We start from the raw sequence: 22,911 nt of genomic DNA on the forward strand, positions 1-22,911 counted from the left end.
AGGGCCGAGAGCATGCCTCTTCTGTCAGACCAGCTTGTAGGTCGGATTAATATTGAGGCGATGAGTGATTACTGATGAGTCGATGCCGGGCATGTCTTTATAAGACCATGCAAAAATGTCAGAGTATCGTCGCAACAGAGTAACAAGTTTGTTCTTAGTAGAGATATCAAAGACTGCACTGTCTTGGATGGGCCGGATTCATCCTGATGCATCTTTTAACCGTGTAATACCAACACCTTGGTATATTAACTTGGCAAAGTTCTATATGCCCTAAATGATGTATTTGTTATATCCATGCCGTTCATTCAGTTTGCAAGATCATTTTAGGGAATTTGACAAAAAAATTGAGACAGATCCAAACCTCAAGTGGCCCATGCCACAGAAAGCGGGACGATGATGTCCACCATTGGATCCTTCGCAGGGCCACCATGGTGTTTATTTTCCATCTCACCTGTTCATTAGGTCACAAAGACCGGGAAAAAAAAAATCAGCTTGATTCAAAACTTCTGTGCCCTCGTGAAGTTTTCAATGGCAATGGTTCAATCCCCACTGCTTTCTGTTGTGTCGCCCATCTGAGGTTCGTATCTGGCTCATTTTTGTTATCGTGCCCTAAAATGATCTCAAATGATCTCAAAAAATGCATGGACGGTATGGATATAATACATACATCATAGTGGGGCCTACAGAACTTTGCCACGTCATCACACACCGAGGTTGGTGACCGGCACACCACACAACCGCTTCCACGGTAATGCACTGCAACTCATACTGCTTTCTTCTCGTACAAGTGACCTCAGTTTTACATGAGAACTGCAGATGTAACTGGGAAGGTGGATCACCAGAAATTGTAAAGATGGTGATGCATGGTGATTACCGCGGGTTTTTTGGGCTCACATCCCCTGTTCCTCTCGAAGCAGGTATCATCTGACATCTTCGTAAACATTTCTTGAAAACTGGCATTTCATGAAATTACTGATATTTCATTGATTCTCATGAAATGCACCTCAACCTACATTGGTGCTTTCCTAGCAGTTTGCGTTGGAGATTGGAGGTGTTTTGAGAAATGGCAGAGGAGATATTGTCATGTCCTTTTTCTGTTGATTCTCTCAAAGTGGAGGCTCTTCCCCCTGTGCAAGAGGTTGAGAATTTTTGTGAATTCCTTGTAAGGAGCCTTTGATGATCAAAAGGAAGCACCCAAATTGTTATTAGATGGGTTTTTCCATGGAGTTTGGGTCATGGAAAACAGCTTTTGTCATTTCTGAAATTAGGGCTTTTTTTTTTTCACGATCTTAGGGGTCGTTTGGATGCCTGTAAAAATGGTTTAAGCTGTTTGGCTCGATTCTGTAAATGACACAAGTAAAGGCCTGTTTGGATGGCTGTAAGATGGATTAGTGGGAAGTGACTTTCAAGGAAGTTGCTTATAGGTGGTGCTTGGGTTTGGGGGGTGGGGAATTTTTGTGAGGGGGAAATGCATCTTTTAAGAGGGGGAAACACACCTAAATTAGAGGGGAAGAGGGGGAAATGCACCTCCATTATGGTGTGGCCCACTTGAGATTTGGATGTGCTTCGTTTTTGGGCCCAGGCTCTAAAATGAGTTGGCAAAACCGATGGATGGCATGGATATGGAACTTGTGCTTCTTTCTTGTAGCCATTGGTTTTCCAATCTATGGATGATATGTTTAGGTTTTCCAATCTATGGATGATATGTTTAGGAGCATGTAATCAAAGGGTTGTTTACAACCATAAGCAATCAACTATGGTCCCTCCAAATGGATGTTTGGAATTTTTTATTGCACTTATTATTTCCATAAACAATCTTTGTTGTCCATTTTTTGGCGATCGATTGGATGGTTACAATTATTTGACTGGTGTAATTTTTGCTTAGTGGTTCATTAATTGTGGGGCTGAACTTGATGGAAAGGTTCGGATCAATTGATCGGACTGTCGATATGTCCCTTTGCAACCTTTTTTTTTTTTTGACACAATTGATCTTGTCTCCTTTTACATAGCCCTATGACCCTCAATAGTTTGGATTAGGGAGCCATGAAATCTGTTTATAGCATCTGATTATGTAATCGAATGCTATTGTACAATGCTTCTCTTGTTCTTATGAGTTGCAGATAAGTTGTATTAGGCCATTGCCTTGTAATTTTTTGTTTTGGCACATTTAAGCATTACCAGCATTTCTATATTGGAGGCATTTTGAATTTGTAGGCCCATTTTTATAACCCACTTGATGATTGATTTAGCCTAATAATCGGCTTAAATATTCATATAGATGGACTTAACAAAATGTCTAGATAGCCTGTAATTTTTTATTTTTATTTTTATTTTTATTTTTTATTTTTAAGTCTTGTAAGTGTTCGTTTTGATTCATGTAAATGGTTTAAGTAGTAAATGATTTACGGGTATAAACCATTTACAGCCTGTCCTATTTGCCTTTAAGCTGTATATGATTTACAGGTAAATGATTCTCTATGTTTGGATAGCCTGTAAATCGTTGAAGTCCTATAATGGAGAGCCAATCTTTGAAAATATAGCCGTTAGGCTGAAATGAGATGGAGGTAAATGCTGTAAATCATTTACAACAAAAAAAGTTATCCGAAGGCAGAATGTAAATGATTTCCCTATAAATCATTTACAAGTTGCCCCATTTATAGGCATCCAAACGACCCTAAATAGAGAGCCAATCTTTCCATTTATAGCCGCTAGGTTGTAAATGGAGAGCCTGTAAATGTAATCATAGCTTTTCACCTGGAAGTCATTTGCAGGCAATTTTCACTGTAACCATTTACAATTAGCCCCATTTAGAGGCATCCAAATGTCCTCCTAGGGCCTGTTTGATATTTGAGAGCTTGTGTAATTACCCCTGTAAATGGGTAATTATTACCATTTCACCTGTTTGAAAATCAAACGAATTTCTACCTTGGAAACCGGTTCAAAAGAGTTAATTTAAATTTGTGGACCCCAAGGTGATGTATATTATATATCCATTCCGTCCATCCGTTTTACCACAATATTTTTAGGCATGAACCGAAAAATGAGGCAAATCCAACATAGTGGCCCACACCAAAAGAAATAGTGGCCCCAAGAGGTTTTTAACATTAAGTGTTCGATTTCCTTTTTCTCATGGCGTGGTCCACTTGAGCTTTGAATATGCCTCATTTTTCGGCTCATGCCATAAATTCAGCTGGCATAATGGATGAACGGTGTGGATAATCAACATACATCACGGTGGGACCCACAAATATTTTGTGGCCTTCTCGGTTTTTGTGTCTAAAGAGCAGCCGGTCAAATCAAGCACCGGGAATAGTGCTGTAAATACCAGGTGAAATAATTATTACCCATTTACCCTGTATTTACCACTGAATTGAAAATTCAAACAAGCCCTTAATGTATTTGCTTTTGTCTTGAGGTATGCGAGTGGGATTGCTGGTTCTCTTGCCAAAGAGGCAGTTACAAGAGGCTCACTTGTTACTGGCTCTTCCTCGCCCTTAAGCTGTTCTGCTTCTTTTTAGCAAAATTCAGTTATTACTCAAGAAAAAATAAAAATAAATAATAGAAAGTCCTGCCTTTGTAAATCTCATTTTCTTCTGATTATTTTTAGTTGCTCTGATAACTATCATGAGAGAAATTTTCTTGTTTATAACAATTTTGAGCTTATTGTACTTGAATGTGAAGTAAAATCATGAGCTATTTTGTTTTGAGTGTTTCATATATCTCTTGGTTATTTTATTTTATTTATTTATTTTGAAGGATGAATATTATTAGAAGCCCAAAGGGCAAAAGGAAAAATACAGACAACAGAGCAAAACCAACAGAAAAACAAAATAAACGTACAGCACTCCAATCCGCAGTTTAGGAATCCCACTCCCTAATAATATATCTCTTGTTCAATGTGTTTTTCTTCAAATTTCTGTATGGACATTTTATTAATGCATGATGTCTTTAAATTGTTACTTTTAACACCCCTGCCATATCCCTGCTTCTTGTTTGTAGACACCTGCTTTTATCCAAGGATAATTCATCAAAACTGCTTGGACTAGGTTCCGCTAGAGAACTATCTGAGATCCATACCCAAATTTTTGGACAACTAACTGTATGACTCGGTTTCTACCGAAAGTGAATGAGTTATAATGGTCTTGGCTCCAGGCAAGTCACTCTTCAAAATTGAGTTTTAGGACCTTGTTTTCATTGGTCTGAGATTACAATCCCCGACTCATCTGAAAGTATGTCTGTAGCAAGGAGAAGTATCATTGATGGGCCGTTCTTAGATCATGAGGTAGTGGATGAATATTAGACGAAAGGGTGGAAAGCATGCATTCTGAAAGTTGAAATGGAAAAAAGTGTAAGACTGTGTGAATTGAAGATTTTTCTGAATTAAGTTATGAACTGACAATATAAGTCAGTAAGTATGATAAGACCACCTTGTGGAATTAAAAATTCTACCAAAGAATCTCAAAAATATACATTGCTTGCAATTTATTGGTACACAAAAAAAATCAATGAACTCATGCATATTTGTATTAGTTTATTGCCTGATCTCCTTGGCGGATGATAAAATCAATATTGTGATTATTGATCCCGGCCATAAGTTAGCAATTGTAGTGCTGTGTCCACAAGTGAGTAGACGGTTGTTCTATGCCGACTTAGCCCAACACTCCCGGAAAAAACAACAAAGCATTCGAGTTCTGATGTAGTCCCGGCAACATTCTTGAGCTCCTTCTCCATCCCAAGAACCTTGAAAATCTGGATATTTTTTTCTTTGGCTTTCATCATACAAATTGCCAGCTCGATCACAAACCTCCTAATTCTTGGGACTTTGGTTGATGGGTACTGGTGTTTTTGAAGTATTAATACCAGTTCTGTTGCTAACTTAGTTTCATCTTTGCCACTTTGATCAAATGCGATGCCTAATTCATGAGCATCCATGAATCTGAATATCTGTGCAGCAAGCCCAACTGCTATCTCCTGTAATTTCTTTTCTTCAGACATTGTTGCCTTCAGGACCTGCAGGTATAAAACCAGTTATGAATTTTTCCCCCTCTTATGACTTCGTCATCCAAACATAATTTTAATCCAGTATGTGTTTGTATATTGTAACTTAAAATGATTATATTCCTCTCAAAAACAGGAAAAAAAAAAAAAACACTTAAAATAGTTCTACAAAACTACAAATTTTGGACTTAAACATGAAAAAAAAAAAAAAACCTTGTTTGGACAGTGAGAAAAGAAGATATAATGATTATCCAATGATGGAAAGCGTTTTCCATTGTTGGGACCTTTTGTGTTGTTTGGACAGGAGAGGAAACAATAGTCCACAGCAATTAGTACTGTTTTCCATGGTCAAATTCTCACACACAAGGTACGAGCTCACCATTGCGAGAGGAATATGAGATTGCTACTAGCTACCCAAACAAGATTGCAAAAATGGAATCCTTGGAAAGCTATATTTTAATAATGTTTGTTAAACCAGAATCCCACTGGTTAAACCAGAATCCCGAATCAGGTGCTCTGATACTATGTTAAATCAGAGAGACTACATTGCAGAAAATGGAACTTGTTTATTTCATTAACAATGAGGAGAATATATAGAAGAAATTGGAGATGTCTAAAGATCTATGGAAATCCTAACAGATGCGTATCAACAAAAGAGGTATTATCATAATCTAACTAATATACTCTAACAGTGCTCATGGAAGCCATGAGAATCCATCATAGGATAATCATTATATATATATATATATATATATATATATATATATATTTCTTTTCTTTTCCTACAATCCAAACAGGCAGGCCCTAACAGAAAATGCTTCGTGCAGACTAACCATTTCAAATATGAATGTGTATATGGATTAGTGAATACACCCTTCCTCTATGTTAGGTAACTCGATTGTACAGCTTTGTACAATTGTATATGGGCGTATCAATCAAGCTTCGTGTAGATAGTGGATCCCGTACACATGCATTCTTGTTATTCATATTAGAAAGTAAACCAAAATTTTCATAATTTTCCAACCGCTGAAGGTACAGAGAACTTACAGTTGGTGTAGCAGTAGCAACTCCCTTCAACTGGAAGTAGCAATCATCTCCGATATAAGCACACAAGTTCCGTAAAATTCTTGCCGAATTCACACGCAGCAACGGATTGTTCAGTGCCCTAACAAGCTTCTCCACTGCCTCTAATCTGAGAATCCGTTTGCAATTCCTCTCACTCTCCCATGCCAGCACTGCTAGAGCTTCTCCACCCGCGACTCTCACCACATCCTGATTTTCTGGTAATCCCTGGATGAAGAAAATGTATAACAGTTCCTTGAGAATTCCGCCGGTGCTTCCAATCCTCTCTTTTGCATCCGCATCCACTGCCAAACTGGTTAGAATCTCGATCCCCAGTTTCTGCAGCACTTTGTAATTCTCCCCATACTGTAAAATCTCTCTGATGTTGCTGATTGTGAAAACATTCTCCGAAATTCGATGCCGGAGGGTTTCTCCTGTGGTACCTGGCGTGCTTGCGAGCATCTTCACCAGTTGTAGGGATCGTTTGAGCAGTGTAATCTGGGATTCTGCTATGGAATTGTCTCTCAACAACCTTTCATCAGCGTGTGTAAAATTGATAATTTTTGACAGGAGACCTCTTGTATTCCCGATCTTTCCACAGTTATCATGATCGTGCGCTAATTTCTTAAGAATCAGAAGCCCCAAGAGATTGAAAACTGAAAGCTCATAATTTTCATGGTCTGCAACAATGCTTTTCTGGCGGATTTCGTCAGCTGCACTGCCAGAGCTCTGGCCGGTGTACAGCAATGATGATATCGATTCCATCGCACCTGGAATTCCAGCAACCCGAAGAGAATTCTGTTTCTTTCCTGCTAGCTTTGATAGGATTTCAGCAGCAGATTTTCTGATCTCTTCTTCTGTTGGGTTCTTCCAGGTTAACATCTCAACCAATCTTTCTATCACAGGTACTGACGTCCCAATCTTCCGAAGTGTGCTGTGAGAGTACCGCTTGCTGGTTGCAAACTTGCGAAGGATCCTAACTCCAGTGAGCTGCTCGTCATTGGAATTTGATTCCAACAGCTCCTCTGCAAAAGAAACCAGGTCTATTTTCAATCCATCAAAGATGCTCCCATTAACACATCTTGAGTAGGCATCATAGAAGAACCGCTTGATTGAAACTAAGCCTGAATTACCAAACTCACATTCATCGTTCACCTCATGCAGCAATTTACCATAGCTTACCCTCCATTTCCAGTAGGCTTTCTCCATCAAGAACAACAGAGCTTCAGCAAGGGCCAAAGCATAGAAAATATTCAAAGCCGACTTGTGATTCTTCTTGTCAGAATCGCCTTTGCTTATTACATCCCCATAGTCCTGCTGGATAAGCCTTGTAAGTGAGAGTGACACGCAGGCAGAGGCCGATAACAGCTGAAGCCAGTAGAGAAACTTACTTATGTTCTTCGTTAGGAAAACCCATCCTGCATATGGAAGTAAAGGGACTTCCTGTGTCACCCATGTTCGTGTTGCCGGATTCTGGTAATCTTGATTTCTTGATATATTGATGTTGGTGTTGTCTGTTACTTCTTGGCTATTGTTCGTTTCTGGCTGGGTGATTGAAAATGGCAGAAATAAAGTTTTCAGAGTCCGAATCAGGAAGTTGGAGCTGGATTTCAATGCTCGGAAGCTGAACTTCCCTGCATCTGCAGGTGACCATGTTGCCTGATGTTGCCATTCGAGTTCATGACTTCGGCTGAAAATTCGTGTTCCCTCGATGAGGAGAATAATGGTGATGAACCAGAAATCCTTTTTACCCAAGGTAATGGCGAAACCTCCCAGAAGAACGACTGTGGCCCAGATGAATCCCAGTGTTCCGAGGCCACTTGCTGCTTTTTCAAGAATTGCTAGCCGAAGAGCGAAAAGGGTGAGCTTCTTTTCTGGTGCCTGATCGGCTTGTCTTACAGAAGAACCACCAGAGTTCATGTTGCTGTCAGTCTTTTCCATTGTATCAGGGATTTCTTTCGTGGGTTCGCTGAACTTTGTGGGCAGATGCACCTGTTCGGTGATCTGCAGACAAACGCTCGTTTCACCTTCTTTCAATTTGGGACTCCTGTATTCCATGGTCCAGAAAGCTTTTGCCCTTTGATCTCTATGCAAATTCTATTAAAACCTACACAAAATTCCAGCAGAATAGTTGTCAGGTGATAGAAATACTCTTTTATCTTTTCCAAAAAAGAAAAAAAAATAGTGAAACAAATGTGCAAGAAATTCCTAAAATTTTCTTTTAAAGGATAGAAATTCCAAAATTGTATGAAGCATAGAGAAATTGTATGATCTTCAACTCAACGATGTGTACTGTCCTCAGGCCGCCAGTTTACAAAAGTGGGTCCCATGGTTTACTGATCCAGACTATTAATCTGCTGGTCCCCATCATCGATGGACCATGTTCGATCTTGTTCACGTCACATGGAGATGGCTGCTGGAATTTTCCTTAACTATTTGAAGGCCACCGACTGAAGAGTTAGGATCGTCCCGTTTTGGAGACTTTGGAGCTTTTTGATTGCTTTGATGGTGGAACCAAGGGCCTCAGATTTTTCAGACTGATAGCCAAAGGATGCCAGAGAGCAATACTGGTTACGTTCTAACAGGCACCAATGACTTGAATCTGATAACAACTCTTGTGATATGCCAAATTTGAAAGCTTACCTTATCAAAAGAACTCCTCTCAGATCAATCAATTGACTTTGTGTGATATCTATGTAATTTATGTTCAAATTGTAGTGGATTGAGCACAAAAAATGTAGGCTTTCTGAATGCAGTTGAATATGGAAAGAATATAGTTAAATTGGAAATGGAGAATGTAGTTAGATTAGAAATGGGTATTCGATGTTGATGTCGAGAATTGTCGGATGAGGTGTTATTTGAAAATGGGCAGTCGTGAATTTATAGAAAGAGAGAAAATGGAGATGTTCATGGAAGAGGAAGGTGAGCTTGGGGTGCACGTTTGTGGCTTGTTCGAAGGGCTGTTGCTTCTCTTCTGCTTCCTTTGAGTTTCTTCCCTCTTCTTATGTTATCTTTCTTTTGGGAGTTGGTTTTTTCGTTGAATGTTTCTCAGTTTCTTTTATGTTATGATATTTGACTCTCGCCCTTTTAACTTGCAGCATTTTGATGTAGTGTCTTGGGGGATACCCTTCTTTCTGTTTTCCTTTTCTAAATTTTTTGAATTTCTTTCATGAATCCAAGGAATAGTAGTTAGTTGACATACTCTGGCAGAGTATGATCTGACCGTTCGATTGGTTGGTAATAAATGAACGGATGAAATGAAAATGTATATGGTCTAAGATAAATGAATGAAGTACTGGGAGAGTAGGATGATCCATTCAGTCTGACTTTTGAGGCTGTGCCCCATCTTTGCTGGGCCATCTATTTGGACGGCTTGGACTGATGTACATGTATGGAGAAGGAACGGTTGTGGCTATGTGCACTTGCGTGGGTAGTCGTATCATGCGACTATCAATGATTCAATGGTCTTCTCTCAACCCACCGCAAGCGGACTGTGTCCTGCCCCCACCTGGAAGGAATCGGTCCAGGCAGGAGCTTTCTGGGGCCCACCGTGATGTATGGATTTTATCCATTTTTCTTGATCATTTTAGGGTATGAGCCCAAAAATGAGGCAGATCCAAGGCTCAAGTGGACCACATGGTGGGGATTGGACATCCGCCGTCAAAAACATCTTGGGACCACAGGAAGATTTGGATGAAGCTGCTATTTGTATTTTCCCTTCATCCAGGTATATATGACCTTATGAACAGGTTGGGTGGCCAATAAACATAACGGTGGTTCCTATGAAGGTTTCAACTGTGGGAGTCATGATCACCGCTGCTTCCTGTGGTGTGGCCCACTTGAGCCTCAGTTTTGGGTTTATGCCCTTAAATGATCTGAAAATTGGATGAACAGTGTGGATAAAACCAATATATCACAGCAGTCCCCATATAGCCTTCGCTTGATCTGATTTCCGTCTAGCGGGGGTAGGACGCAAGCCGGTTTTAATTTCATGCCATCGGTACAAGTTTAAAGGTAAAATTCATCATCGAAGGGCACACTAGAGAAAATAATTCGAAATTAACTCATAACATTAATGCAATTATGGGCTACAGACAACTCCTAAGTTGTTTTTTTTTTTTTTTTTTTTTTAAATGACTTAAGTTTTTTTTTAAATGACTCTACTTTGTGTTCATGAATGTCTGATTAAGGTGAATATATCAAATTAACTGAGGGGTGACTCCGATCATTGATTTAGTAAGGCTTACATCCCATTCCCAATAGGCTCTCTAGACTTCCACAAAAAGTCAATGGTTGGTAAGTTAACCGTTGGTAGAGGTACATTTTTAAATTGAAAAAATTAAAATAGTGCTTGGAGGGCAAAAAAAGATATAACATTAATTTATAGTGTCAATGCCTATATTAAGTAATAGTTTAAGGCTTAGACTCTTTAGGAGTTTCAACATCGGGTCAAGGGTTCAAGTATCCATAGGTGGTGAAATCCCACTATGGCGTGAGTGTAGGGGGTGTGTGCGCATGTTTTTTTTTTTTTTTAATATTTAAAAAAAAGTAATAATTTAGTCCTTAGACTCTTAGGAGTTTCAACACCCGGTCAAGGGTACGAGTATCCATAGGTGGTGAAATCCCACTATGACATGAGTGTGGGGTGTGTGTGTGCGCGCGTGCGGAAAAAAGAAAAAAAAGTAATAATTTAGGGCTATTTTATTTAATAATCCTCATGAAGTTGACCCAAGTTGGTGTAACCCTTATTGTGGGTCCCACTTTGATATATGTATTCTGTATCGACACAGTTCATATATTTTCCCTAATCATTTTAGGGCATGTTTGGATTCATGTTTTGGTTGTATTGTATTGTATTTCGGTACTGTTCATATATATGTTGAGTGATATTCAGAATACATCCAGTGGAAACGTGCTACTAACCAATGTTTGGATAGGACGTATTGTCCTTCCATATATACTATTTATAGTACAGATCAATGTTTGGAAATGACATATAAGGGGCACAAGTTGTGTGTGTGTGTGTGTGTATGGTAGTATGATATCCAGAGTGTGAAGATTCATATGCATCAACTCAAATGATTGACACGTGGATTTCTTGCAACTCAAGTTAAACCGTCCAAACCATGGGGCCCACTTTAGATGAATCATAACCCAGAAGATGAATCGAAACGATCTTTCAACTGGTCTACTATTGGATATCTAATGGACGGTTGTTAAGAACGAGTAAGCGGTGAGAATTCAACGGACAAATGTCCATTGATCATCAGCTATGATTGATACAGTATCTACATTGTTTACAACGATTTGGATGGTTTAGTTTGAGTGATGAACATGATGAGTGAACAATCGAGAAGTGCATGTGCATGGATGTAATACTCCGTCTACATGGGCGGACTGCGAGAGTTACACATGCACTCAGTCATGGTACACGCGGCATAGGCAGAGGAAGCACCGATTTCGACAAGGCCGTGACAGTGGGCTCACCTTGATATATGTATTGTATATCCATTCCGTCCATCCGTTTTTTCAGCTAATAATAGGGCATGTGCCGAAAAATTAAGTACATTCAAGTCTCAAGTGGACCACACCAGGGGAAACAGTGGTGATTGAACGCTCACCATTAAAACTTCCTACGGCCCACCATAATGTTTATTTTGCATCCAAGCTGTTGATGAAGTCAAAAATACCTGGATGAAAGGAAAAAAAAACAAATATCAGCTTTACCTAAAACTTTTGTGGCCCACAAGAATTTTTTTAATGGTAGGCATTTAATGACCACTGTTTCTTGTGGTGTGGTCCAACTGATATTTATATCTTCTTTATTTTTTGGCTTATGGGCTAAAATGATCTTAAAAAAATGATGGACGGCATGGATATACAACACATAAACCAAGGTAGGCCTCACAATCACGGCCTCACCAAATCCACTGTGCAGAACAAACTACAAAACTAGTCAGCCGAGTTTAGATGTGTCAGCAGGTAATGTACACTCGATTACAAAAACTGGTTCCATGCCGTATTCGTGCGCGTGGAATGTGTCGCCTGGGCGTTTCAAAACAAACATGGGATACGTCCCATCATAGTCCCTTATACAATGCTGTACTGTCCCAAACGTGAATCCAAACACGTATTATCCACAAAATAAAGCAAATCTAATTATCGGGTGGACCTTACCGTAGGAGACAGTGGTGATTGACCATTAATAGGCCACAAAAGTTTTGGATCAAGCTGATATTTGTTTTTTATTTTCCTTTCGTGCATGATGTGCCCTTGATAACATTAAGGTGCACCCTGGGAAGTTTTTAATGGTAGGCGTTTAATCACAACTGTTTCCTATGGTATGGTCCACCTGATAATTGAATCTAATTTATTTTCGGGATAATGCCCTAAAATGATCTGAAAAAAGTGGATGGACGGCATGGATGCTGAATACAACATCACGGTGGGCCCCACGGTAAGGGCCGCACCTTCTCGGGTGAGCATTTGTTCTTACCTAATCCGCTACCGTCATCAAGTCGCACTTGACATAAATATTTAATAATTGTATGAATCTTTTAATAGAATGGTACAATGAGAAGCCACTTAAGTAATCTTCTGTTACTGAATAAATGGTCCCAGTCAAGCCAAATTATCATTTTCAGAACGTTTATCTGATGGCTTTCATTCTAGATTGGTCCACTGCCAAAGAATCAAAGGAATTGGCTGATTCTAACTGTCTGATCAAGCGATTCCTGCTCATGTGGACCATAACATTTCTGAACCGTCCATTTTATAGGCCACAGGTAGGACGGCTACGTTGCTATCATCTGCAAAGATTTTCGTATATGGTTTGTCCACAGTGGGGGCCCAACAGATGGGCAATTGAGATTATGCTGGGATTGTTCATGAGTCCGATGGATATTTCCGCGTGGCTTATGATGATATCATTCCCGACCTCAGGAGACTTTGGAAATAATTCTATTTGTATTTGGAAGTTGATGATGGAGATCACCACCATTTTAAGTTGTGGCCTTACTCTTTCTCCGGTGGTAGACTCTCAGGAGTTTCAACACGTGTGTGGGTGTGTGTGTGCGTGTGTTTAAAAAAAATAAAAAGTTGTGGCCTCTAATCTGCTGTACAAGAGATAAATTCACATCAATCCAAACCGTCCAAATTGTATGGGTCATTGAAAATTACAATAATTGAGTTATCCTAACCATTCGATGGTTGGCTATCAATGGATGTCCGAAAATAAAATGGTATTGGCCTAAATTCAACCCGTTGGACTTTTTTCTAATTCACCCATTTATGGTGTTGAAGAGTCCTCAGAGATTAGGATGGCCCAAATTGCGTGACGGCAGGGTAAGCCCTGTAAACATCGCGGTATTATTATTATTATTATTTTAAATATATGAGCTGGAAATTTTTTTTCCAGCATTTGGGAAAGCCACTCCTTTGACAAGGACCTGTATGTGAAATCCAGTTGACCGTTAGATGTGTAATCCTATCTTAGGGCTATAGCCAAAAAATCTGGCTGGCCCTCTGATTTAGGTGGGCCGTACCAAATGAAATAGCTGGGAGAGCGATGTTAATAGTGCCTTTTGTATAAGGCCCACAATGATAACGGTGTGAAATCCACTCTAACCATTAGATGTTACACAATACTTTAGGCATGAGGCCTAAAAATCAGAACAATCCATGACTTAGGTGGATGATACGGTGGGAAATATTTTGCATGGTCATAGCCTTGTATATTGTTTCCAATTGTGGTCCACTTGAATTACGGATGGAGCTGGTTTTTGAGCCCTACACTAAAATTTGGGTCACACAGCTAATGGTGAAAGAAAGGAAACACAGCTTAGTGGGGCCTACACAGGGGTTTTGGTTATTTAGGGAGTCTTTCTCAAGGATAAATTAGACATTTTGCATTCCAACGGGCTAGGGGAATGTTTTAGTATATATCCGATTTGAATATCCAAAGTCAAATCTTATTGGAATGTCATATATGCTGATGAATTTCCGGATTAACACCCAACACACTTTTTTTTTTTTTTTCAATGCTGTTGAAGTATGAATGAGGCTTAGATTGTGATGTTTAGTTAATGGAGAATGACTTTCTTGCAAGGGTTTGTTGAGATGGGGAAACTTCTTGTCTTCCACAAAAGACTTTCCGGTCCTCTTGAGTGAAGCAATATCTTATGAGGTGTCATATAATAAATCAGGACTTACTGTCAGATGATACACTCAATCTGAAGCCGTTAGACCAAGGGTCATGTTTCCATGATCATAGTGTTTATATGATGGCCTCATCGTGGATGAAGGATATCCTGGAAAAAATCCGTTGATTATTTAAATTTTGAATATGAGGTTTTAACTCTTTTCCTTGGAATATGAACTGCTCCGTAGCCACTGTTTTGTTTGCCATTTATTGAAACTTTAGGATCTTTAAATTTGAAGATTTCAGACACAGCCATCATCAGCTTTGCATATAACCATGTGAACGGTTTGGATCGACGAGAATGGCCGCAGATCCAATGGCTAAAATCTTAATAAATTCTAGAACAGTTAAGGACACATTGTAAGTTTATATCAAACCTTTGCCTTTCTCAGACATCAGCCTTATCTCTCTTGTCCAAAGAAATTCACGTGAGAAATGAGTTGCTTTGTGTATGGACTCGGTTAACGTAGCGCAGAATACGGCACCGCATGCTGTGTTGACGTGGCAAAGGTTTCTGGGCCTCACCATGATGTATGTGTTATATCCACACCTTCTTTTTTTTTTACACACGCACACACACCCCCACACACTCACGCCGTAGTGGGATTTCACCACCTATGGGTACTTGAACGCCTGATCAGGTGTTGAAACTCTTGAGAGTCTACCACCGGAGCAAGAGTAAACACCCAAGTTTTCCATATCATTTTAGAATATTTGACATCCAACCTTTTGATATGGTCTTATAGACCCCGGTGAATTGAGAAAACAAATATCATCTTGATCCTAAACTTCTGTGGTCCATTTGATATGGTCTTATAGATAATGAAGTTCAGATTTTGTAAATTTTGAATTTTTTAACGGGAGTAATTTAAAATACCATATGGTCCATTTGAGCTTATTTTTGTATTCATAATTTAAAATGATATTAAAAAAATGAATAGATAGTGTGTGGATAAAATTCATATATCACTGTGGTCCCAATTGAAATATTTACGAGGCCACATAAGTTTTAAATTAGGCTAATCTTTGTGTTATGTTCATCATAGTATGAATGACGTTATGAACGGTATGGATGGCATGTAGACATCACTGTCGACTAGAAGGTTTCAACGGTAGGAATTTTCCTACCCACCTTTTCCTTTAGTGCGGCCCACTTAAGTGTTGGATCTTTCTAACTTTTGGTCAGTTCTAAAGTGAGCTCACAAAACGCATGGATAGGGTGGATTTCGCACAAACATCACGTTGGCCCCACCTAGGCTTGGAGCGCAAGAACTTCCTGCGAAAGCCTTTTGGCGGAAATCCGCGTCCCCCTTAAACCGTTCGTACAACTTCGAGCTGGAGGTTCGTCAGTGCTGAGCTGTTTTCCCACGACACATGTGGTGCGTGGTAGGTACACCATCTAATCCGCTACTAGAGCTGGGCAATCCTGACCCGATCTGGTGGATCCTACCCGATCCAAACCGATCCGACGGCCTGGATCGGTGCGGATCAAGTAGGGCAGTCTAGATTCGAAAGATTTTTGGGTCGAGTTCGGATCTATACCTACTCGAATCGATCTGATTCGGAATTCGATCCCATTGGATCCAATTCGATCTGACCCGACCCGATCCGGCCCCATCATCATGTATGTGTTTCATCCATTCCGTTCATCCATTTTACATATCATTTTAGGGCTTCATGTAAAAACATGATAGTGATATAAATCTCAGGTGGACCATACCATAGGAAAACAATAATGATTGGATATCCACCATTATAATCCTCCTAAGGTCCACTATACTGTTTATTTGACATCTAATCTGTTGATTAGGTCATAAGGACCCAAATGAAAGGAAACAATAAATATCAGCTTGATCAAAAACTTTTATGGCCTCCAAAATGTTTTTAATGGTCAACGTTCATTCAACACTATTTGCTACAATGTGGTCCACTTGAGATTTCTATATACCTGATTTTTTTTTCTCATAACATAAAATGATCTATAAAAATAGATGGAGGGCATGGATGAAACACATACATCATGGTGGGGCCCACAGAGCACCGACCACCGGCCATTTGTTGGTGGCAGGGGGAGTAGGCGAGGAGCCCATTCGTTTCCAGTACACGTCTGCGCTCCTCGAGCTCCCGGTGTTCCTCGAGCTTCGAGTTGTACGAACAGTTCAAAGGAGATCAAAGTTATATGGACCCCACAATGATCTATTTATTATATCTACATTGTTCATATATTTTTAGAGATCATTATAGGACATTATCCAAAAAATGAATAATATCCAAAGATCATCTCGACCACACCACAAATAGTAGCAGAGAATAATTTTTGCCATTAAACAATTCGTGTGGTCCACTTGATGTTAGATCTGTCTTATTTTTCGTCTCAAGCCTTAATATGAGCTCACCAAATGGATGGACGGTTTGGATATAACACATACCCCATGATTAGACCCACACAACTCGCTAATGTCGATACAAAATCACAACTGTGCAAGCTGTGCTTACATGAAAAGCAAGTCATGCAATTTGTTGCCGTACACGTCAAGTCAACGTCTAGTAGAAACATAAATACGTAGATGGAAAGCTTTTTCAGAGCCATGTGGGGCCCACCTTGAAGTATATGTTTTATCTAAGCCGTTCATCCATTTCGACATATCATTTTAGGCCTTGAGCAAAAAAATGACATATATTAAAGGTTGAAGTGGACCACATCACATGAAACAGTTTAATGAAGTTCATACGATCTGAATCGTACCCAACTCGATCCGACTCGGTTCCTCTGACCGAGTCGGACTCGATTCGGGTTAGGCGAATCATGTATCGGATTGGTTGGAGTCAGGTGACCTGGATTTAGTTCCGGATCGGATCGAGTTAAACCCAATTCGATCCGATCCGGACCGATGCCCAGCTCTATCCGCTACCCTTTCCAATTTCCATGACTTTCCATTATACGTAACGAACACGGATTGCGTGCTGTCCCACACAGGAGCGGATTAAGTGTTACCCGGATACACCTTATAAGGGTGTTCCGCTGGCCATGATGTTGTTGTTGCTTTGGTTTTCGGCTATATGTGTGGGGCTCACCTTGATGATGATGTTGATGTGGTTTTCGGCTGTGCATGTGCAGGTGCGCCATAATTGAAATTGCGGCTCCATTCAAACCAATAACTATGACTCCAAGCATGAATAGGTATACATGTAGTGTATGACCTAAATATGATGAGACTGCTTATTCACCCACTAACTCAATCTGTAAATAGGATCAGGTAATACTTAGAGGGTGGGGTTCATCCTCTGATGATGGGTTGCATCCTTTATCTTCTGTACGAAAAGACCTTTCAATATAGATAAATGAAAATGAGGAAAAGATTTTTATGTTCGATCATGGAAAATAGTTGCGAAACACCTTTCCGGGTGAAGAACTGAATCCATCGTGCGAGCGTATGTTCACGACCCCAAGTGCAGGGCTGCGTTGTAGTAATAACTCGGTGAGAGAGAGGTCAAATCCACAACAAATCGGGAACACGAATAGAATTAATCTAAGTCCAATGGTTTGTCTGGATTTTTAATCCAGCGATTTAGAAAATGGTTTTAAATAATAAAGATAAAAGCCTAAGGATCTAGGAATCCACTCGTAGCAATCACAATATATATTTTATTAATTCAACGATTACAACTAAATTGGAATCGAAGTCCTAATCATCCAATTGGAAAATATAGCAGTTAAACCATTCATAAACAATATTAGAATATGAATTCAATTGAACAATTCTCTCATGAATCACTCGGACATCAATCGCAGAGAATCAAAAGTCTCTAAAACACTTTTAGGCATCATTTGATCAATTAATTATACATATTGATTCCTTCTCTAGGTCAAGGCTAAAAAATTGTTAAATCACGCATTCATCACACTCAGCGTGCACAACAAATCAAGAAATAAATAACTCATAGACTTTTAAAGTAAAATCAAATCTATGCAATCTAATATCATAATTCCAACCATTGTTTGATGAATCAAAAAACTAAATAATATAATAAATTACGAGCTTCATCCATTAGCCTTAGTTAAGAGATTAGCCTAACAAGACTAACATCTTGTAAAAAAACAAAAAGATTAACTAGAACCCATGAAGAAATCGAAGTGGAAGAGCATTGTTGACGCTCTACATAGGTCTTATCTCCCTTTTCAAGCCTTAGAAGATACTTTGGAATGTCATATGTACTATTTATAATTATGGAACACCAACTTTCGCACTGACTTTAAGATTTCATAAACCGACATTGGATTTACACACTTTTGTTACGCTTCGGCCGCACCAAAGTTGCATATGAAAAAGCTATGCAGAATCTGTCAAATTTAGGTGGTATTGAAGTTTTCTTCGGTGGGATCGAATTAAAGCTGAAAATTTCATTTTCTTGCTAGACTATTTTGTGCAATTTCAGTTGGACTGAACTAGACTTCGGTGGGATAGAAATTTGTTTTTGAAATTATTTTAGGACTCTTTTCAAACTTGGAATTTTAGAATGAGATTTTTCTGGCCAATTTTTAGGATTCATTTCTTTTACTTCAAATCTTTGATTGTCCTCATTCCTCTCCTGGTTTCCTTGGATATTTGGCATGTGAATTCTTTATTAATGACTTCTAAATCTCTAAATTTTTATTTGGTAATCTTTTAAGTATAGATCTTCTCTTTAAGTGTTCTTTTCTCTTTGGCTCTCAGAATCATTTCGCAAGAGTAAACATGTGAAAAATCGATCAATTAAACGTATTTATGTTCTCAAAACCAATGAATAACAAGAGGGAAATATGCAATATTTCACACTCAACACACACACACACAGACAAAACCCCCCCCCCCAAAATAATTTTGCTAGTTTCAAGTAAAACATGCGAAGAAAGAATGTTTCAAGCCTTCAGTTTTCAAATCTTTTTTCAGAAAATAATATCTTGTGCAATCCTATACATGTGAGTGGAATTCAAAAATATAATGATGAAATTTCATCAATCTAAAGCTCAATGTCAATAGCAATATTTTAAAGCAAGTTCTTTTTCAATTACCTAATATAATGCACCAAACATCAAGTTTCTAGTGTGTTCAGTGACTCCCAACTTATATTCCATACAAGGTAACATTCTTCCATAACGTTAGTCATGCTTATCACTTCCAAGTGGATAGATCAATCAAGTTACTGATTCCGAACTTATATCCTTCTCACTTATTTTTGCAGCTTCCAATTTTATATTGATGTCTTTTACACTATTCATCTTTTTAAATAAAAATAAAAAAATTCTCATCAAAACATATCTAATAGGTAGCCATTTTCGATCTTACAGTTTTTTAGCTGGTCTTTTTCTTCTTATTTTCATCCTTAAGGTAGATAAGGATCTCCAGACTTGGTTCCTAATCACTTTTTAGTAATTATCAAGCTAAAACTAAGATTTCAAGTTATCTTTTCAGGATATGATTTAGGTGTGAATTTGTGAATTAAACTCAATTGATGTTTAACTTTTCTATTAATCAATTCATTGAAAGAACTTATTTAAAAATCTACTAATTAAACTAAACTCTAGATTTTCAAAAGATACTCTATATCTTCTCCTAATACTCACAATTTATTCAGATTTACAACATAACTACATTAAAAAAGAGTTTTGAAACTGAAAATTTGATTTTTTTTGAAAATGTTTACTTAAAACTATGAAAATACTTATTAGATTTATCTAATCTCACCCCAATATGAAATCTACATTATCCTCAATGTAAGAACTATACAATGATAGCAGTAATGAGACTGTCAAACAAAAGAATGAGTTAGAAAGATAGTACCTGAGGAAGAAGAATGAATCGATTAAAGTCTTTAATGTGTAAATGGATTGGTACAAAACTAAAACAAATTAATCCTAACAATCCCACTCTTAAGAAAGTAGTAAATTCCTAATCCTAACTACCACTTATCCTGAGGCATTGGTTCTTCCTCTGACAAGTATCTTAACAGATTTCTCAGCAAAGTTTTCAACAAGGTTATGTAGAGACCTACTTTGGAATAAGTTTGGATGTCCTGGACCGTCATCATCCATAGAAATCTGTACACCTCACCAAAAAATTTATTCTTTATGTCCTGAGGTATCTAAAGAGTGTATGTTTCACTTGCAGCAGAAAAAATTTCAATGTGAGAATGCCGAGGTGAATAAGAGACTACAAACAATTGAATATTAGAAAAATTGTACAATGTAGTCTCTCTAAAATATGAAGCATCAAACTTCTGTCCAGAATTCAGCTCCTCCATTTATAATGGTAAGAATTCAGCATTGGTGGAGGGTTGGTTTTCAATACAATTATCTTCCTGGTAAATTTCAGGTATCGGGAAATAATCCCGCAAGGCATTCACTATGTCTCTAATCATAGGATCGTTTGAATATTCAAAGTGTGCCAAACAGACTTCTAGAGGTTCAGGAGTTTTAGTTGAAAGAGGCTCATGATCTTCAAATGTATCAATCAAGTTTACCTCGTGAATCACGTTCTCATTCTTTTATTGTTTGTGCACATTAAACACATTCAGTTTACAGTCATATTCCCAAAGAAATCTTCATAATCCCATTCCGACAATTGATTATGGCATTAGTAGTGGCTAGGAATGGTTGGCCTAATATGATGGGGATTTGAGTGTTCTCTTTTGTGACTGGGTGTGTATCCAAGACGATGAAATTTACCAAGTAGAAGAATCTATCTACTTAGACTAACACATCTTCTACCACACCCCTTGGTATCCTAGTCGAGCGGTCAGCCAATTGTAACGTTGTCTTGGTGGATTTCAACTAACCAAGACCCAATTGCTTATGTACCAATTATGGTATCATATTGACACTTGCCCCAAGGTCTAAAAGTGCTTTATTGACCCGAAAATTTCCTATTACACATGAGATCGTAGGACTTTCTTGATCATTGTATTTTGGGGGAGTTTTGATTTATGATGGCACTCACCTGTTCAGTTAAAAATACTTTCTTGTGTACGTTCAACTTCTGCTTTATCACGCACAGATCTTTCAGGAATTTGGCGTAAGATAGAAACTGATTAATTGTATCCAACAAGAGGATGTTGATCTTGACTTGATGGAAAACCTTTAAAATATCCTGATTCTCACTCGGCCCTTTTGATGTTATGAGACATTGGGGAAATGGGGCCATATGTTTGTATCCCTGCGATGACTCTTTGTCATACGGAGCATTGCTAGATTCATCACCATCCTTTGAATTTTTGGACTCCTTATGTTCTTCAACCTTCCTCGGAATCACTTTGTCTATTTCTTTTCCACTTCTTAGGGTGGTGATGGCTTTAACATATTCCACATGTTGAGTTGAAGAGTTGAGATCACTTATCTCAAATTTTCTTTTTGGGTTAGGTTGAGGCTGGGCCGGGAAGGTCTTAGTCTCCTTATCATTTAGTCGTGTCTCAAGTCTTGCTACCGAAGTTCTGAGTTCATTCATAGCCTGCAGTTGCCCTTACATGAATGCATCCAATGTATCCTCAAGGGTTCTCTTGGGTGGGGGTCCACTAGATGACCCTTGGGGGTAATTGTTTACATTCGCAGTTGGTCCATTTCTCTAATTAAAGTTCCACCAATCAGGAGCGTACGTGTTAGAATTTGGTACACTAAAGGGTCGTTGATAGACGTTTGTAGTGTTTTCTTGAACATTCAACACCTCTTGAAATGCAGGGATTGTAGGATAATCTTTGGTTATGTGTACATTGCTCTCACAAATTCCACATACAATTTCAACAACTATTTTGGATTGATTTGATTCCTTCCTAAATTCCAAGTCCTCAATTTTTCGTGTGAGGTTCGCCAATCGTACATTAATATAATCTTCTTTAAGTACATGTACTCCCCTCTCTCTTAGCACAGCCTTGGGATTGCTAGCTTGGTTGGATGTGTCCCATGATTGGGCATTTTCAGCTAGCATGTCCAGGTAATCCCAGACATCTTCTGATTCCTTACTCATAAATTTGCCATTGCACATCATCTCTACAAATTGGCGCATATTTGGATTTAATCCATCATAAAAGAAGTTAAATGTTCGTCAAATCTTGTAGCTATGATGTGGGCAAGTAGGAAGTAATTCCTTAAACCGTTCTCAACAATCAAAGAAAGTTTCATCTCCTTTTTGGGAGAAGTTTATTATGTCCTGTTTCAAAGTGTTGGTCTCATGAGCTGGGAAGAACTTTTTAAGGAACTCTCAGTTCATCTTAGTCCATGTGCCAATGGATCTAGGCCTTAACAAGTGAAACCATGTTTTGGCCTTCTCCTTTAGAGAGAATGGAAATAACTTAAGTCTAATTGTGTCAGGGGGAACATTATTAAAGTGTATGGTTGTAACAATCTCTTCAAATTCTTTAATATGCAAGTATGGACTTTCTGAATTAAGTCCATGAGATTTAGGTAGTAATTGGATCATATCGGATTTGAAGTCCACGTTTCCTACATTAATAGGGAAAATCATGCAGGAAGGTGTGCTTGTTCTCATCGGATGTAAATAATCACGTAGGGTTCGAGTCGGTGGAACCCGATGCACCTCATTCTCATACACACCATCCTAACCGGTGGTGTGTGATGCACAGGATTCTCATCAACATATTGTTCAGTTCTGACTATGATT

At 38.6% G+C, this 22,911-nt stretch overlaps 1 protein-coding gene, 1 long non-coding RNA gene and 1 other non-coding gene across 3 annotated transcripts; 2 read left to right on the plus strand and 1 right to left on the minus strand.

Moving 5' to 3' along the window:
• The first annotated feature begins 759 nt into the window (after window positions 1-759).
• LOC131231186 (uncharacterized) lies at window positions 760-7,585 on the plus strand. Its single transcript, XR_009164240.1, has 3 exons — window positions 760-917; window positions 6,966-7,101; window positions 7,225-7,585. It is a non-coding gene; the product is annotated as an uncharacterized LOC131231186 (long non-coding RNA).
• Window positions 4,429-8,118, minus strand: LOC131231185 (uncharacterized). Its single transcript, XM_058227300.1, has 2 exons — window positions 6,046-8,118; window positions 4,429-5,010 (listed from the first exon to the last, which is right to left on the minus strand). Exons 1-2 carry the CDS (start codon window positions 8,116-8,118, stop codon window positions 4,576-4,578), a joined length of 2,508 nt encoding a protein of 835 aa, XP_058083283.1. The 3' UTR covers window positions 4,429-4,575.
• Window positions 8,119-22,345: 14,227 nt separating this feature from the next.
• Window positions 22,346-22,454, plus strand: LOC131232125 (small nucleolar RNA R71). The gene has a single exon (XR_009164730.1). It is a non-coding gene; the product is annotated as a small nucleolar RNA R71 (small nucleolar RNA).
• Window positions 22,455-22,911: the final 457 nt, after the last annotated feature.

Source organism: Magnolia sinica, chromosome 17 (assembly GCF_029962835.1).
Source record: "Magnolia sinica isolate HGM2019 chromosome 17, MsV1, whole genome shotgun sequence".
Taxonomy (NCBI): domain Eukaryota; kingdom Viridiplantae; phylum Streptophyta; class Magnoliopsida; order Magnoliales; family Magnoliaceae; genus Magnolia; species Magnolia sinica.

Bases quoted from the DNA above. Each gene is read 5' to 3' on its own strand.
- LOC131231185 (XM_058227300.1), bottom strand. From the start codon at position 8,118: ATGGAATACAGGAGTCCCAAATTGAAAGAAGGTGAAACGAGCGTTTGT. The intron at 5,011-6,045 runs GTAAGTTCTCTG...TTATACCTGCAG, and splicing joins TTGCTACTGCTACACCAACT to GTCCTGAAGGCAACAATGTC.